At 41.6% G+C, this 17,542-nt stretch overlaps 1 protein-coding gene across 1 annotated transcript in view; it reads right to left on the bottom strand.

Moving 5' to 3' along the window:
* Positions 1-17,542, bottom strand: part of hydin (HYDIN axonemal central pair apparatus protein) — a gene marked incomplete at both ends in the record, with an annotated part of 105,642 nt that overhangs the window by 31,097 nt on the left and 57,003 nt on the right. Inside the window, 20 exons of the mRNA XM_079252078.1 lie at positions 1,289-1,382; positions 1,521-1,719; positions 4,435-4,607; positions 4,689-4,848; positions 4,996-5,115; positions 5,726-5,908; positions 6,011-6,267; positions 6,481-6,678; positions 6,793-6,996; positions 7,297-7,461; positions 9,881-10,054; positions 12,509-12,665; positions 13,683-13,824; positions 13,923-14,106; positions 14,281-14,352; positions 15,137-15,309; positions 15,481-15,654; positions 15,741-15,911; positions 16,025-16,108; positions 16,186-16,315. Coding sequence (XP_079108204.1) covers positions 1,289-1,382; positions 1,521-1,719; positions 4,435-4,607; positions 4,689-4,848; positions 4,996-5,115; positions 5,726-5,908; positions 6,011-6,267; positions 6,481-6,678; positions 6,793-6,996; positions 7,297-7,461; positions 9,881-10,054; positions 12,509-12,665; positions 13,683-13,824; positions 13,923-14,106; positions 14,281-14,352; positions 15,137-15,309; positions 15,481-15,654; positions 15,741-15,911; positions 16,025-16,108; positions 16,186-16,315 — 3,214 coding nt within the window. The remainder of the gene's footprint in view (positions 1-1,288; positions 1,383-1,520; positions 1,720-4,434; positions 4,608-4,688; positions 4,849-4,995; positions 5,116-5,725; positions 5,909-6,010; positions 6,268-6,480; positions 6,679-6,792; positions 6,997-7,296; positions 7,462-9,880; positions 10,055-12,508; positions 12,666-13,682; positions 13,825-13,922; positions 14,107-14,280; positions 14,353-15,136; positions 15,310-15,480; positions 15,655-15,740; positions 15,912-16,024; positions 16,109-16,185; positions 16,316-17,542) is intronic.

Here is a 17,542-nt window from a genome sequence, read left to right as displayed (position 1 = left end):
AAAATCACGGGCCTGAGGATAATTTTAAGTAAATAAAAATAACAGCTGCTCATGTGACCATGAACAAATGAAATCATATTTTGTAGGTGTACTATAGCAATTCCTGGATCCCAGTCCTTTAAAATAAAAAAGATCCTTAAATACATCAAATATTAATTCTGAAAAGTTAACCCTCTGGGGACCAGCGGTATTTTAGAGAAATAAACCTCGCCTGACTTTTTCATTTTTAGTTTAAATGCTAATAAACAACACCTTTCAATGCCCCATAATGTCCTTGTACCTTGTTTTTTTTCTTTATTTTGAATTAAAATATCATAAACTGCTATGTAAAATAGACTCATTTGCTAATTATAATTATAAAGTATTATAATTTCGAAGCATGACTAAAGGTACTGAAGGGGACTGAAGCACCGCAGCTTTCTGCTGCACACACTGTATCTGTTACCAAGTTATACATCTGTTACGATGCCGCCGTGTCGTTTATGTTGAAATAAACTACTTGAGTAATGCAAATGTTTGTTTGAGCAATTATGCATGGTATGCGTGCGTAAAAGCTGTTGTTTTCATAATTTATCGGCCTTGTAAATACAGAAGGCAGCTATCCGACTGCTAATGACACGATGCTGAGTGATTGACACTGTTTGGAGGCGTTTCCTGAGGCATCGTCGGCTCTGATTGGACAAACATGTGTCATGCGCCAAAGACAAAGGCTCTGATTGGAACACCTATTCTGACACAACACTGTATCACCTATGAATGGGCTACAGTGATGCCGGAACTACCGTCTGAAAGCCCGGAGTCTCCCGATTAAGAGGGGAAAAAAGTACGTTTCTATCTTTTATGGTTTGAAAGCTATGCTGGATTAAACACAACATGGTCCCTGGCATCGCCGACGATGCCGGCATCCCCAGAGTGTTAAATGAAATTAAATTAAATTAAGAAACTAATTCATTAATCCCAGAGCAAAACTTAAATAATTGACTTATTACTGTTAAAAATGAAACATCCAGATTTAGCCACAAAGCAATGTTTTTTTAAGATCCTATGTTATTCAAGCCAATAAATTATTGTTTATTATGTAGAAAAAAAGCTAGACTTAGTTTACTTCTTTGGATTTCAACGTTTTTTTTCTTTAGTTTAGCTTATGTTGACGTCATCCTCACTACCCTCCCATTCTTATTAGATATAGAACTCCAGTTTACAAACAGATAGCAGTGTTTCTGCAGATAATCCATCAGCACACAGTTCCAGCAGGAGCATGAAAGCATTTAGAGGAAACAGTTTGTACCTGGTGTGATTTCCAGATCTATATCATAGGCTTCTGCAACAACCTGTATATTCTCAGTTTGCAAAATTCCAAGAATCTTCCCCACATCAGAAACCTGAAGTAAAAAGACACTGTGTATCTGTATGGAAGAATTTATCCTGTGCTTCCAAAACATGAAACATAGATACATCTTTCACAGTATTTTATGCTAATGATTGATTTTAGAGTAAGCCCCTATATTGTTGTATTTTACCTCAAGACGTAGGATCTTCTTTACATGTAGTGGTTTAATCGGCCTGAAGATCATGCTGAAAAGAAATGAGGAGTATGGTGGAATGATGCCCTGATCTTTTGGCACCACAAACTCATCACCCAGTTCCTCCACACCCCGTAGTCTCCAGGATACTGGCAAAGCGGTCTTATTATGCATAGTCACGCTACGACTGTCCCTCCTAAGGAGAAGGATCAAAGAAGAAAGACTGAATGAAGAAAAAAGAACAACTGGATAAATGATTCAGCTTACACAAGAAACTATATTGAAATTGATCATCGTGGCAGGGTTTGTGGTTTATTCCCCCAAAAATATGGCGCAGTCGGGACTTGGTTTGAGGTGCTTTATTAACCTCCCAGAAAATCCACTAAAGTGCAGTAATATATACAGTGAGACAGTATGTACAGTATGTACAATATTTACACTGATCTCCCCATGATCTCTAGCTCCAAAAACACACTTCGTCATCTGCTACGCTCACTCCTAACTCCACAAATCTTAGCTCTGAATGAGCTGCTTATAACCCTGTAGCTCCTCCCTACTACTGGAAGCTTCCCAGTTAACTTCAATAAAGAATTTTGTTACCAGTCCTTTGTCTACACAACAAACATTTATACCGAGACATTACCCCAGAGCACATACGTTGGACCAATGTCCACCTCACAATGTATAATCCATGTATAATGGAAATAAACAGAATAATATGTCCCAAGGGTGGCGTCTCCTAGAGTCCTGTGACGGTGATGTAATGCGGCATTCCTCTGGGTCATAAGCACAGCTCTAACCTTGGCTCGGTCCCCCTCAATAATCTAGGTAGGTCCATTAGTGTGTGTGGGGTGTGGGGTCAAGTGACGGCAGTATGCGGAGCCAGGGACAAGGCCCCCTTGTCAATCACACTGCATAAAACAGATAGATACTTTTGATAGATACTGTCCTTAAACAGTCACAGCATCTTCAAGGCCTAGAACAGAGGTGTCCAGCTCTGGTCCTGGAGGGCCACAGTCCTGCAGGTTTTCTATGTATCACTCTTCAAACACACCTGACTCTAATTCATAAGTCCTTCTGCTGAAATTTATAGGCTGTTAGATCATTTAATTTGAGTCGAGTGTGTGGAAGCAGGAATACACTGAAAACCTGCAGGACAACGGCCCTTGAGGACTGACTCGGGATATGTCTTACTGAGTCAGAGTTAATTTACCTGGAAAACAGGAGAAAATGTAAAAGTCATCACGTTCAAAAAGAAAACGACATTAGTCTCAGAGAAAACCAGAGGAGAGCAGCTTGATTCATCTTGGAATTAGAAAAGGAACTGTGTAAAATAAAAACTAAAAAGGTGAAACTGTCTTACAAATGTTCTAATATAGGTCTGACACAAGCAAATATCTCAGGAAGCCATTGGCAAACAGATGGACATCTCTATCACTGGCAGGAGTCAGAAGGAACCAAAACCAACTTAAGAACGCTGTAAAACTTTCTATTGCTTACTGATCAGAACCAATGTCTGCATTTATACATGTGTTATCACTGGTGTATTGTGACTTCCACTAATAATCTGACACACTCTCATCAGTGAAGAATTTCAGATTTGTTTTTAACATACAGTGGATGTAAAAACAATTATTCCAAGTATCTCAAGTATTCCATCTTGAGACAGCCACCAGTAAGGGACAAATAGCACCAACGATAAAAAATAAGAAGGCATTTTCACTGTGAGCTGGCTCGAGATGTAGGCAGAAAATACCAGTGTGAAAGGTTTACAACCCTGGCAAGGTGGAAAAATTGTTCAATTAGCATTTATAAAAATGTAGGAGCATACATGTGCAGCAGCAGTGCAGGAGCTGTTTTCACTATTGCCAAAAAAACAAAAAAGGACACTTAAAAAGCAGCGTGACTGGATCATCCAGAAAGGAGAATGACCATCGGGTACGCCTTCCCCAGGCGGAAGGAGTTCAAGAAGGAAAACTATTTTAATAGGGACTCTGAATTTGTGGATTTGAGCTACAGCTACAGTAGCTACAGCGACTACGGCCAACTGTTTTTGTTGGGTTTTATTAGACAGTGGTGTTTGTTACCATGGCAGCATAAAGTGGATCCTGCTACTATACACCACCGTCGTTGATACAGAAGTGGATGTTTACGTGGTTTCAGTAGCTGTCAAAGTCGTAGTAAATGCAGCTTATAAAGCCTTCCTACTGGTTTTCAGTGCGGCGTTAGCATGACTGTGAAAGTTACTGAAACCACATGAACAAACAGCTCTGCAGGAGGAAAACAGGATTTCACTGTATGTGCTGTTATATGTGTACTGATTGGATAGCAGAGGCTGGGACTATGTTTTCAGCAAATCATCTTCGTACCATGAATTTGCTCTGCTCATGCACTAAACCAGGTGATTCCACCAGTACAGTGAATTAACCAGGTTCAGTGTCTGAGCAGAACAAATACACGGCATGGAGATGGCTTGTTGAAGTGTTGTTGAAGTTTTTGATCCACATCGACTGCTGCTGCAACAGGTGTTTGAAGGGGTGAGGCACCTTAATGCATTATTTATCTGAATGTGACACAAGATTTCACTGTTAAATGGGAGTAATTCTTACACAATATCCCTTTAAACATCAAGATAGTATATGATAGAAAGTGTTAATACTTAATTTAACCCCCTTTTGTTGCTACTGAAACTACCAGGACCCTCATGAGTCATTTCAAACAAAGGCAGAGTAACAGTAAGACAAGCTTTATGACTAAACCCAAAGACACTCCCAGACTCCCTCAAGTGTCCTTTGTCTGTGGCCACACTGACTGTCATAATTAAAACCCTACGTAATACTGGACAGACTTAATGTTTATGATTTTTTCGTTTGTTCTTTTATTTGTGTGTTTTGTTTGTTGTTTTTTATACCTGTGCAGCAGAACCTTGCCAAAATTCAAATGCCTGCTTTCCAGCTCTATCTCAGGCCGGACACCCCAGCAAGACACGTTAATAATCACAGGCTCAGGATTGTCCTTGATGTGGCAAATAACACAGTCTTTCATTTGTTCCTGTTTGGTTGGGTAGGCCCACAACGTCAGCTCCTGGGAGGGTGGGAAAATATTCACAGGTATTAATACAAATATATCTTTTTACGAGGCAAGATAATGTTTGGACCATGTCACCTGTTTCTGGTCAGGACTAAGGGTCATGCTTGGGGGGTCCAGCAGATATGTAGTGGCCTTGGTGTCATGCTGAAAACTGAACTGGACCTCTGCCTCCAGACCTGAGTTGTTATGAATCAGCAACTTCTCTGAGTTCTCTGGATACCTACTTTCCTTGTACCTAAACACAAACGTCACTCAATCAATTGATCCGTCTGTTGATCAGTCGGTCTGTCATTGATCTTCTAAACATATCAACACTCCCAGCAGGAAACATAGAAACCTGGAAGTGACAGTAAAACCATCACCTCCACTCATCACCACTCACCTGTCTCTGGTCTTGCTGCAGAGTAAAGGTCCAAACTCAAAGTATTCCTGTCTGATCACATAGGCTTTCTGGGCTCCTTCCTTCATTTTAGTCACCTTCTTACTGTGAGCAAAAATAGTCCTGTGGAAACATGCATGGGACAGGGATGGTAATAAAGTGTGGAGCTGTGTACATTTCCCTTTTTGTTAACAGACTGATGATCTTGCTTTCTGAAAATACTTGTTCCATTGGGGGAAAAGCTTATCTATGAATGTAGCCAAAGTATTCCTAAATGTTTCCCCTTCTGGCTGCTGGTTAGTAAATATTAGTGGCTGTTTGTTTTGCTGTGTCAGCCCTGTGATGGGGTGACCTGTCCAGGGTGTACCCTGTCTCTTGCCTTGTAACTCCTGTCAAAGGCTCCAGGCCCCATGGCCCACCATTAGAATAAGAAGGCATAGAAAATAGATGGATGGATGATTGATAGGTAACCTAATCCTCCAACACACAGTGAACACATCAACATAGCCTGGAGGCATCACTAACTAAATTCATTCATTCATTCATGTTCTATACTGAACAGCAGCAATTAGCAAAATATAGGTAGGGTACACCCTGGACAGTGCTTAGCAGATTGACATTAAATATTTATATATAAAGTGGGTTTCTTTAACCCATAAAACATTTTTTTCTCAAATTTTCTTTTCTCAGAAGTTATATTCTGACATGACTTTGTGAACCCATGCAGACTGACATGTAGTTTTTGCAGATGGAAGGATAGGTGCAAATCCCTCTGCAGGTGAGCTGGAAGAGTTTCCTGGTTCCGGCCAGCTCAAAGTTGAAAACTTGTTCAAAAATCCCAGGTGACTCTGAGTAGAACCAGATTTTCAGAACCATCTCACCGTTGGCCGGTACAACCCAGCGAAATGTGGCCAGGCTATTGACAATTAAAAGCAGAAGAAAAATTGTAAGTTAAGCAATGAAACGAAGACAATCAAGAAGTGTGTTTGTAACGTGAGTGCATGTGAGCGGTGCTTGCCTCTGGCTGCGTTTCGTTTCTAAGTTCCCTTCATGGTGGTCTTGGTCGGTGACATTAGAGGTGGAGGAAGCGTTGAAAGGGGAGTGGGACTCATTTGTGGTCTTTATTTCTGTCTTGCTGGGTGTTCTTATCTTGCTTTTATGAGCCTCTTTGCCACTTTTGAGACTCTCTTTAGCTTTTTTGTCCTTGTCTTTTGACACCGAACTCTCTTTACTCCTTCCTTTGCCATAACTTTTAGAGGCCGCTACTGATTCCTTCTTTATACGCAAAAGAAAAAATAAATAAAAAGGATTTTGTTTATCCCTTGCACTCAGTTGCAGTTGTTCATATCTTCACTGTTATGATATAAACTTGTGTAATCATAGTGAAAAGGATCGTTTAGTTATATGTTCCATATCATCAAGGAAGATAATTATCTTTGAAACTTTATTTTGAAAAAGTGAACATGTTGGTGAGAAAAGTACCATTACCTTTGGATATGATTCTTGCATGTCTTCCTCTAAACTTTTATTTTCACTATCCTTATCCAAACCTGAAGGAACAAGAAAGGTGAAACAAGTCTGCTGAACGTCAGCTTGCACTCGAGGCGCGGGAAAAGAAACAACAGAGAAGGTGATGGGAGAAGGAATTGGTGGGCCACCAGGGCCCAACCCCAAGTCATCCAACACCTACAGAACAACAAAACAGAGAATGACATTTATTAGTAAACTATCTTATAGTAACAAGAAACAACAACAAAAAGAGATTACTCAGTTTAAATATTTGGCAAATGTAAGCCATACCTCATCTAGTGGAGGCAAAGCGTTGTTGCCAAGCAGCACTGTGGGACTCCAACTTTCTTTCTCTGTTAGATTCAAGACAATGTGGGGGATGACATCTGTTGGAGACACCTTGTCTCCTGCCTTGTGGACAGTTTCGACAGTCTCACTGGGCAATGGAGAAAGGGTCTTGCTATTGCCTTTCTTATTCTTCTTTCCAGCTGGGGACTGTGTGCATGAGAGGATGACTGATGAATAAATGGCTTCTGTTGTGGTCCTACTAATTGATAAAAACACTTAAAATTTACAAATGAATGCAAGTTACACTAAAACCTGAGATGAAATTACACTGTTTGACCCGAAATAATACCAAAATAAATATTTCCAATCTGTTTCATATCAGCTTAGGTGCAGTCACCTATGATTTACCAGAGATTTTCCTTCATTTCTAAGGTTTATTCAGTTGAGGATAAAGAGGTTCAACTTAGTTTCTCATATTTTCTAAGCAGTTTTGAATTGCTAAGTCACCTGTTTCTCTGTCGAGGCATCATCAGACCCGGGCAAGGTTTCTTCACTGGGAAAAGGAACGAGCAGGACTCCCTGGACCCGGTCCCAGTGCTGCAGGACATGCTCCACCTGGACGCTGTTCTGTTCATAGTCATTGAACTTAGACTGGAGTTCATCCACAATGCACTAACAAAAAGAAAAAGGTCAATCACAAAAAAAGCAATTAGATTTAAATTTTGTAGGATTTCTAAGAACTTTTTTTCAATTTTCACATAATGCTAGACACTCAAAGTCTGTCAGGGTTGCCATGGTTGTTGAACAAACCTAAAACACAACACACTGATCTGCTCCTTCCTGACTGAACCCTTCGCTCTGAAAGTTTAGAACTTAAAGCTTAAAACCCATTTTAAAAGAAGACAGTTGTCACTGTTTGTATGTAGGGTCATGTTATTTTGGTTCCCTTTCAGTCGATCCACTCAGTACAACACATATAGTATGGAATATCACGCCCTCGCGTGTCCTAGCTGAAGACACCTCTAATCACGCCTTTAGGCAAATGACGTGTGATGATGTGGGTGGGGCCTCTTCCACACTTATATACCACAGTCATTACCATCATTCCTCAGTTCTTACGCTCTTCACCTCACTAAGAACACCTCTGGCTAACCAGCTACCGCTAGTTAGCTTTGCTTCCAGAAGGCTACAGCCAACCTGAAACTAGCTAAACTGCTCTTGTTGGTATTAGTCACTGCTGCCTGCTGGTTAGCGTGCCTGTCCGCGGAGCGCTGTTTCGGGTTCATTCTGCTAACAAGCTCGGTTTCTCATTATGAGTACCAAGTCAAAGCAAGCGAAGCAAAAGTCTTCTGTTCGCCCCTGTCCTCAGGGGTGCAGCTTTTCGCTTCACAAAAAAGACCAGCCTGAAGCGTGCCCCATCTGTCTCGGGACTGTGCACGCCAGGAGAGCGTTGATGCAGCCTGAAGCCTGCAAGTTCTGTAGATTCTCCGCTTTGCAGCTGGATAAAATCTACCGGTCGCAGGCGGCGACAGCACATGCACTTAGCACTGTAACAATGCTCCAGACCTATCAGGCCATGTGTCTGGTGGAGTTTGGTGCAAATGTCCCTCCTAAAAATCCACTGACATCTACTTTGAATGAGGTCAAGATCGCCACGGATTACATCCTCCGTGTTTCCCGCGGTGCAGCTCTTTCCCTAGGTAGGGGAATGGGTTCCACCGTGGTGGCACACAGACATCTGTGGTTGACACTCTCTGACGTTCCGGAAAGAGACAGGGTTGCTTATTTGGATGAGCCGGTGTCTGCAGGGGGTCTGTTTGGGCAATCCCTCAATGCTATACAGGTTAAGTTTGAACTAAGGAAAAAGCAAACTGAAGCACTGAGAAACGTCATCCCTAGATGTGACGCGAGACCCAAACTCCATACGAGTACTCGCAAACCTACAAACCTGCCGAAGAAAGACGGAGGACTCTGTCCTATTCTTGATCTAAGGGTGTTAAACAAACACTTAAGATCGTATAACTTCAAGATGCTAACACTCAGACAGCTGCTGAACGCTGTTAGTCCAGGAGATTGGTTTACAACAATCGATCTCATGGATGCCTATTTTCACATAGCCATTCATCCAGACCACAGACAGTTTCTGAGGTTTGCGTTCGAGGACGTAGCCTACGAATACCAAGTTCTGCCGTTCAGTCTGTCGCTCGCTCCCCGCACCTTCACAAAATGTGTGGAAGCGGCACTGGGTCCCCTACGAGAGAGGGGTATCCGTATCCTTGCTTATCTAGATGATTGGGCTCTGATAGCGGATTCCAGGGAGCAGGCTACCGCGCATCTGTCGATAGTGCTGTCTCACATTCAGGCTCTGGGATTTTCTGTGAACCATCAGAAGAGTTCACTAGTCCCGAGTCAGCGGGTTTCTTTTCTCGGACTGGAGATTCGAGTCGAGCGCGTCTTTCGGAGCGCCGCGTGTCCACCTTTTACTGCTGCCTGGCTCAGTTTCGGTTGGGACGTAAATTGTGTTTTCGAACACAGTTTGTTGCAGCTCGTGGGCATGATGGCATCTATAATAGCCGTGGTGCCTCTCGGCTTGTTGAAGATGCGCGCATTTCAATGCTGGATTCACTCACACCGTTTGTGCACGTTGCATCACCTCCGCAGGAAGCTAACGATTATGGCATCCTGCATGTTAGCCCTCCATCCTTGGAGAGAGCCTGGTCTATTGCACCAGGGCTCCACAATAGGAGGGGTGTCTTTTCGCAAGGTGGTGTCCACAGACGCCTCCCTGAGAGGATGGGGAGCTTTGTACAACGGTACAACGGTGAAGGGAGTTTGGAATCTGGCACGGTCCAAACATCACATAAATTACCTGGAGCTATTAGCAGTATTTCTGGCTCTAAAACATTTTGCCCAGTTTTTGACAGGTCACCGTGTCCTCATCAGGACAGACAACACAACCGTGGTGTCTTACATAAACAGGCAGGGAGGGACACACTCATTTCCTTTGCTAAATCTAACTCGCTCTCTACTGCAATGGTGCAGTGTTAATTTTCTGTCTCTCAGAGCTACTCAGGTCCCAGGTCGCCTCAACCTGGGAGCGGACCTGCTCTCCAGAGGAGGGCCCCTTGTTAGAGAATGGAGACTGCATCCATCGATAGTAGCCCAAATATGGGAGCGGTTCGGCAAGGTTGCAGTGGACCTCTTTGCCACTTCGGTCAATACCCACTGCTCGCTCTTCTTTTCCATAACGGATCAGAGCGCACCCCTGGGGATGGATGCCCTAGCCCATGCATGGCCCAGAGTGCTGCTGTAAGCATTTCCACCCGTGGAAATGATACTGCCAGTTCTGGAGAGGATCCACAGTCAGGGCCTGTCCCTGATTCTGGTAGCCCCAAGGTGGCCAGCAAAGGCGTGGTATACAGAAATAGTCAGTCTGCACAGGGCGAGATACTCCACCCTCATCCAGAACTGTGGCAACTGCATGCCTACCTGTTGAGAGGTCTAACTTGATTGCTAAGGGTCTGCTCCCTGTGGTAGTGGCGACCATTCAAAGTGCTAGAGCATCGTCTGCCATGGGCTTGTATGCTTATAAATGGCAGGCTTTTGAGCGGTGGTGTCAGGGCAGAGACATAGTGCCTTTTCAGTGTTCCATTGTGGATGTCTTGACGTTCCTTCAAGAACTACTGGATAAAGGTCTCTCTTTCTCCACAATAAAAGTCTATTTAGGTCTATTTAGGTCTATATATTTCTGCCTGCCACATTACTTTTGATAGGATAACACCTGGTGCTCATCCTTTGACCATTTGGTTTCTGAAAGTGGTCCGCAGACTGAGACCTGTGATTAGATCAAGCATCCCTGCATTGGATTTGACTTTGGTACTTGAGGCCTTTTGTGGTCCTCCTTTTGAGCCGGTTGGGTCTATTGACATAAAGTTTTTGTCAGTTTTTGACTGCTATGCTTCTTGCCCTGACATCTGTGAAACGAGTTGGGGATCTCCATGCACTCTCAGTGCATTCCTCATGCACTCAGTTTGCAGCAGATGGTTCGAGGGTAACATTGCGTTCAAATACCGCATACTTACCAAAGACTATTCCATCTGACTACAGTTCCATGGTAATTGAACTGTTGAGTTTTTGCCCCCCCCCTTTTGAGTTGGAGGAGCGGAGGAGATTACACTTCTTGTGTCCAGTACGGTCATTGCGTGTTTATACGACCCGCACTCAGAGTGTACAATTGTGCGACCAGCTGTTTGTTTGCTTTGCTGGTTCAGCCAGGGGAAGAGCTCTGTCTAGGCAGAGGCTGTCACACTGGATTGTTGAGGCTATTTTCATAGCTTACAGTAGCAGGGGTCTTTTCCCACCTCGCGGTGTCAGAGCTCACTCAACTAGAGGCATGGCCACATTATGGGCCCTTTTTAAGGGAGTCCCTGTACGTGACATATGTGCTGCAGCCAGTTGGGCATCACCACACACGTTTGCACAATTTTACAGCTTGGACGTCACGGTCCTTTCAGTGGCCAACTCTGCTCTCTTTGCTGGGTCGGCACCACATTAGGCTGCTGCTTTGGCCCAGGTTCTGTAGCTGCTCGGCGGGGCGTGTATATATATCCCATACTATATGTGTTGTACCGAGTGGATCAACTGAAAGGGAACGTAATGTTGTGCATATAACTACTGTTCCCTGGAGTAGAGGAACGAGGTACAACACAGGTTGCCCCCTCGCACCTGTGCTCGGTGAAGAGCGGCTTTCAAACTGAGGAATGACGGTAATGACTGTGGTATATAAGTGTGGACCAGGCCCCACCCACATCACCACACGTCATTTGCCTAAAGGCGTGATTAGAGGTGTCTTCAGCTAGGACACGCGAGGGCGTGATATCCCATACAATATGTGTTGTTCCTCGTTCCTCTCCTTCAGGGAACAGTAGTTATATGCATAACATTACGTTTCCACCTATAGTACAAGACTCTGGATAAGATTAAGATTCTGCAGCTATGGACGTTTTACCTTTTTGGGTCAGCTCTGTATTCACTATCAGAATGTCAACACTGCTTTTACTTGCCAACCTCGCACTATATTTTTAAACCAGAGCACCAGCAGAAGCTTCAAACATTTAAGAGGGACAGGAATTGTGCTTTGCTAAATTGTAGAATTAAATTTGTCATCATTCTCAAATCTGTTTTGCAGGGGGGATTGTGTATAAAAGGTCACCAAAAGTGATCTTCCCCGCTTGGTCCTTAAGAAAAAATGTGCTCAGGTGTATAAAGCCAAGATCAGGAAAATGTTATGATGGGATTTAATGTGCCTCTGTTCATGTTTAGCAACAAACATACCTTTTCCTTCTCCAGTTTGTCTGTGGATTGAGGAGATTCTGTAGTTAATGTTTTGGTTTCTTCAAGCTGGTTCTGTGAATCATCAGCCTTTTTACCGTGATGCACTGTATGAGAAAAGGAGCATGCATGTAAGTCAGTGTGTCGTTTACAGTCAGTTTGTTTTAATATTTAACTATAAGCCAATTACATCTGTGTTCACACTTGCTCATACCCTCATTTAAATTTAGCTGTTCTCTTGAATCCATATGAATGTCTTTGGAGTTGCTGCAGACAGACCTCTGTTGTATAGAAATTAAATGAGATAAATTAATTAAGTGTTTCATATGTGCCTGTGGGAGTGCTTTTGTTCACAAAGAGTTAGTCAAATAGGAATTCATATACAGACCTGCTTTCCCTCCAATAAGTTTTCATTCTTTGGTGCTTCTTTTATGTCTTTCTTTCCTCCCTTTTTGTTCTTCTTCTTTAGGTCTTCTTTCAGCCTTTTTGCTTCCTCCTCCTCATGTCTCTTTTGTTCCTGCTCTTTCTCCATCTGCTCCAGTTCCCTAATAAATACCGATGCACAAATGTACAAATAATCTTGACAAAACTGTGTCCTCTCAGTGTAAGAATGCATTTTTTATTATTGGGACTCATATAATATCTAACTCATATAATATTGTTTAAACTCTAAAAGGAATGGTACTTCGTTGTATGTAATGTCTATTAGAATTTAAAAGCAGAATGTAAATCCTTATCTAAAAGTTTAATTTCCTTCAGCCTGGTAGTAATCAGATAGAATTCCTCTACTACCAACTAAAAGCTCGTTTTTTTTTTTTAATAAAAAAAAAATAGATAACATAAAAACTACCAAGCATTATTTTAGGAAAATTAGTAGCAGGATGAAGCCTGGGTGTTGTGGATCACTATAACATTAAATGAGTTAAAGAGGTTCTGCAAATGCCGTCTAGATGTTCATTTTCCCAGTTGGAGCCTACAGCAGAAATAACTGTTGGTTGTCAGCCAGATAATGTCCAAAATATAAAACTAATAATGAAATTATATGAAACCTGGTAGATATGCTGCCGTAATCATTGTGCAAGAAAGTTGTATCATAAACACGGCTTTATGTCAACAATTTAATACAGTAAATATAAAATGTTGCACATATTATTTAGACTGTATTACAAATAGACTCTGTTTCAATTATTTCACTGCTTCATCATGATGAGATCTTGGCAGATCTCAAACATTGCTGCTGGGTTGATTTCCTGCATCTGTATGAAAAAAATTGAATATCTTCAGTGAATGAAAATAAAAACTATTCCTCAACAAATTAAAACAGCTAACATTTGTTTTTTTTAGATTAATTCATAATTTAATATGGGTTGTTTATGTTAATAAGGACATTTTCTGAATGTGTCCCAAACACTGCGTTCATCAAAACTCAAAACTTCAGAGTTTAAAGATTTTAAATTTAAAACAAAATCCACAGATTTTCTTTAAATCTCTGGATTCAGGTTCATGTCAGATGCATGTGTAAAAGATTTAAATCTATGAGGCCCAGGATGTCCAGTCATTGCCTGAGTTTCTGCTTTCGGCGGGTTTCCAAGTGCCACTGAATAACACGCGCCTTCTCCTCTGCTGAAAGAGTCTCGTATCCGCTGTCATCCAGATCCTGCAGCCATTTTTCCTCCCTTTCAGCTGTTTCCTTCTGCAGAGCCTCTGGAGGACACACACAGGTACACACACGGTAATCATCTTCACTGAAAATGTAGTCTGTGATAACTTTGGTATACAGGCCAGTAGATGTGTGCTTTTACCTTCAGCTTCTCTTTGCACCCTTCTTCGTGCCATCAGGGCTGCATATGAGTCAGATAAGTTGACTACATAGATGTGTTTGAGGTTGCTAAGCGCCCTGAGAACAACTTGTAGTGTATTTGATGCAAACTGAGTATACACCGACTCCAGGCCATCAATCACGACTCCACGGTGACAATCACTTAACTGTATCACAAATATGACAATATAGCAGTAATTACAAAGAGAACAAGCACACGTGAAAATTAAATAACATGCAAAAGCTAAAATACCTGTCAGGTTGCAATAAAACTTAGAGCTGATCTAGACTGAACTATTCTTTATGAAAGGTCTTATGACTTAGCAACATAACTTATTTACCTGAAATCTTTCAGCCAGAATATCTGCAAGAAGAGGTTCAGGCAGGAGACCGTGGAGTGTGGGCACATCTCCCTGAAAAACAAATTCTGCTAAATTATTACCAGTATAATGCTCCACTTTTGTTCATTTATTTTATTTATTTATTGTTCATATCTTTTCTGTACACTCTCTGTTAATCTTTTTGAACTGTCTGGAGCAAAAGTTCCTCCCAAACATTCAACTGAAAACTTGGTCTGTCTTTAAAACACACAAAGGACAAACAAAGTGTTGGAACTAAAAAACAATCTAAAACAGATTAGCAGGACCTGAAAGCAATGTCCTGAAGAAATGGGACAAATCTAAGACATAGATCTAAGACATAAATCTAAGACATAGGCTTCTGAGCAGAGGATAGCTGCTCAGAAGCCATGATTTAGAACAGCAAACAGGAAGAAAAAAGACAGATGTATGTCGCATGACACAAGAACTGGACTGAAAACCAGTGGTGGCAGGTCTGATGGAGACCTGAACCCTCCCCATACCCAGGGAAGCTGTGGTCTATCGCAGCTCATTGGGTGAGAGGCGGGTACACCCCGGACAGGATCTTACATCTTTTAATTTGATTAGAAATGTTGAAACTAATCGCCTGAAATAAAACTTCACTCATGTTTGTATGTTTCAGAAGACTGCTGCCTCTATTTCATGTGTTGCTGTCAGAATGTAGGAAATGAGATGTTGGCTCAATAGTTTCTAGATTTTGTGTATTAAAAAGAAAGAAAGACAGAAAAATCCTGCATTTACAGACAAACTCACTCAATTAAAAATAACTGGACAATTATGATCAAGATGTATCTGAAGCTCAAACAACTGAATCTACCAGGAAGCAGCTGCGTCGGTGTTCTGCCTCTGCAGAGTCATCTTCCCTGCCGTTGCTCTCCTTGTGTTTTGCAGAAACTTCAACAGAATCGACTGAAACAGGAACTGAATTTGGATCCAAGGCTTCAAGTGGTCCAGCATGTTCTGCATCTCTGGTATCTTCACCTGCCTGAGCTGAAAGTGTGGACACATCGGATACATTGACGGCACACGTTTCTATGGTAGGATCTTGTCTTTGTATCAAGAATATTTTTTTAAAATAAATGATTACAAACAACTGTTTATTGCAGCTAACTGTCCCAAGCTGCAAAACAATTGCACTGCATATGCATATATCATGTTTACCAGTTTCTGCAGCTCTTTTCTGAGCATACTCTGCAGCTGCAGTGAGATAGAGCTGTTTTGCTGCGAGGCTGACAGGTGAAGAGCCGTTTTGAAGCACATCTGTAATCACGGCATCAACATTCAGGCACACTGCCCCGTAGTGATGCGCCAGAGAAGCTGCTATGCTGCTCTTATCTGGAAAGAAGGGAGGATTAAGACAGGCTTAAAATGTACAAATATCTGTTAACCTTTCCCATGAAGAATGTGCTTTGTGCTCTAACCTGTCAGAGGGGCTCCATATACAACGATAGCAATGCCTCTGCTGTTGCGTGCAGCCAGTCCTTCTGGTGAAAGGTCAAATCCCATATGGCGGGCGATTGCTCTAAAGACAGGAGTCATCTCTAGCTCTCCTAGTCTCCCACTGCATGCCTCTTTACTCAACTCTGAAACAACTGAATACAAAAACACCAGAGCTTTTTCCAACTTTCTAAATGCTTTCAGAAACACTTTCCTTTCTGAAAAAGTTCAAACTTACATATTTCAGCTTGTTTCATGTTTTTCCTACTTATCTTGTTTTGGTTTGATTTCTTGTCTTCTTCCAGTGTGTCCTCTTTTTTAACTTCTCTACTATCCAAGCCTTCATTTAGCTCTGATTGACACAGAAGGAGACAATATGATGGACATAAAAACAGATATGGGGGTATGACACACTAAGCCTGAAGCTACCATCATCTTTCATCTTGGAGCAGCAGTCCTTGTAGTAGTCCAGCAGCTCTGTAGGAAGACCCTCTCCAGGTACACGTGGGGGAAGGAGCAACGTGTTGTTGTCATCATATCCCTGCATCAGACGAAGGATCTGAGGAAACCAGGAAAGGGTAAAGAAGTACAGGTTTTAGTTTACTTCTTCATGTTTTGGTTTTAACTTGCTCTCTGTTTTATGTCGAAAAAGTAATTTATTTAATATCCTTATATGTTCTTCTGCTTTTAGCAGTCCCTGCATGTTTATACAGCACATGTGGATTATTCTGTGACCTTGTCTGTAACCTCATGTTTGTTTTTCTTGCGTATTCGTGCTCCCCAAATTCCTTGGTTTCTTCTTTTAAAATTAAAAAATATATTAGTTGTATTTAATTTTTATTTTACATGACATCAGTCATTTGTTTCCCAAAATACCTTTAATACAAATTTACTTTTCTTTCTTTTTTTCCCCCTTTTTTTTGGGAGACTTTCTGCTCAACGAGAGCTGCTTCTGGTCTCTCTAAGTTGTAGATAATTGTGGAAAAATGTTTTTGGTGAAGTGATTTGTTCAGAAGTAAGTTGTTTTAAAGAGGCATTACATAACTTTCTGACCATAAAACTCTACCTTCCGAACTTTTTTGATGACACAGTGACATCTATCATGTGTATCTCTGGAGCCACTGCTGCTCAGCAGCGTCCTGAGGCTGAGAAACTATACAACTATAAACTATACAACTTTTTCATCTGGAACGCTGCGTGACGTTACAGCAAAGTTTCACGTCACACTAGCAAACACACTGGCTGTTTTAAACACACAACGTTACTGATTCAGCAAAAAAAAAGTATAAGAGAAAGATACAAAACAAGAGTCATTGTAAGATGGTCTTCTGCTGGCTGGAGAGAGCTAACAGGTCAGGTCGGATGCCAGATGGATGCTAAATTAGCCGTCCATAAGGGGCGTGTGACGGGAAAATGGCAAAAGTTCTGTAGTGTGCCCTTAAGAATAGCTCATGCTTTGTCCAAAATAAATTCCTAATGAGCAAAAATACAGAAAAATATATGCTCTTGGATAAACTTATAATTATATGAAATGTGATGACAAAACAGATTTTAAATCATGGATAATATTTTAAAAACGTTTTCATTGTTGGCAGTTTTGTTCTTGTGACTTTTCTGCTGCATAGTGATGAATGGTTTTTATCATTTCATGAAAGTCCTCCTTTTCTATGTTCACATTTAGCCTATATGTCTGCATCATGCAGTGTCAATAAGACCACAGGGTTCATGACAAATCACGAGTCCAGTAATATTCCAAAGTAAATTATTCTAGATGAAAATCAGCACA

The sequence above is a fragment of the Telmatherina bonti genome, assembly GCF_933228915.1.
Source record: "Telmatherina bonti genome assembly, chromosome: 2".
NCBI classification, from domain to species: domain Eukaryota; kingdom Metazoa; phylum Chordata; class Actinopteri; order Atheriniformes; family Telmatherinidae; genus Telmatherina; species Telmatherina bonti.
The sequence above is the reverse complement of the archived record's forward strand: the minus strand, read 5'-3'. Positions and strand labels throughout refer to the sequence as shown.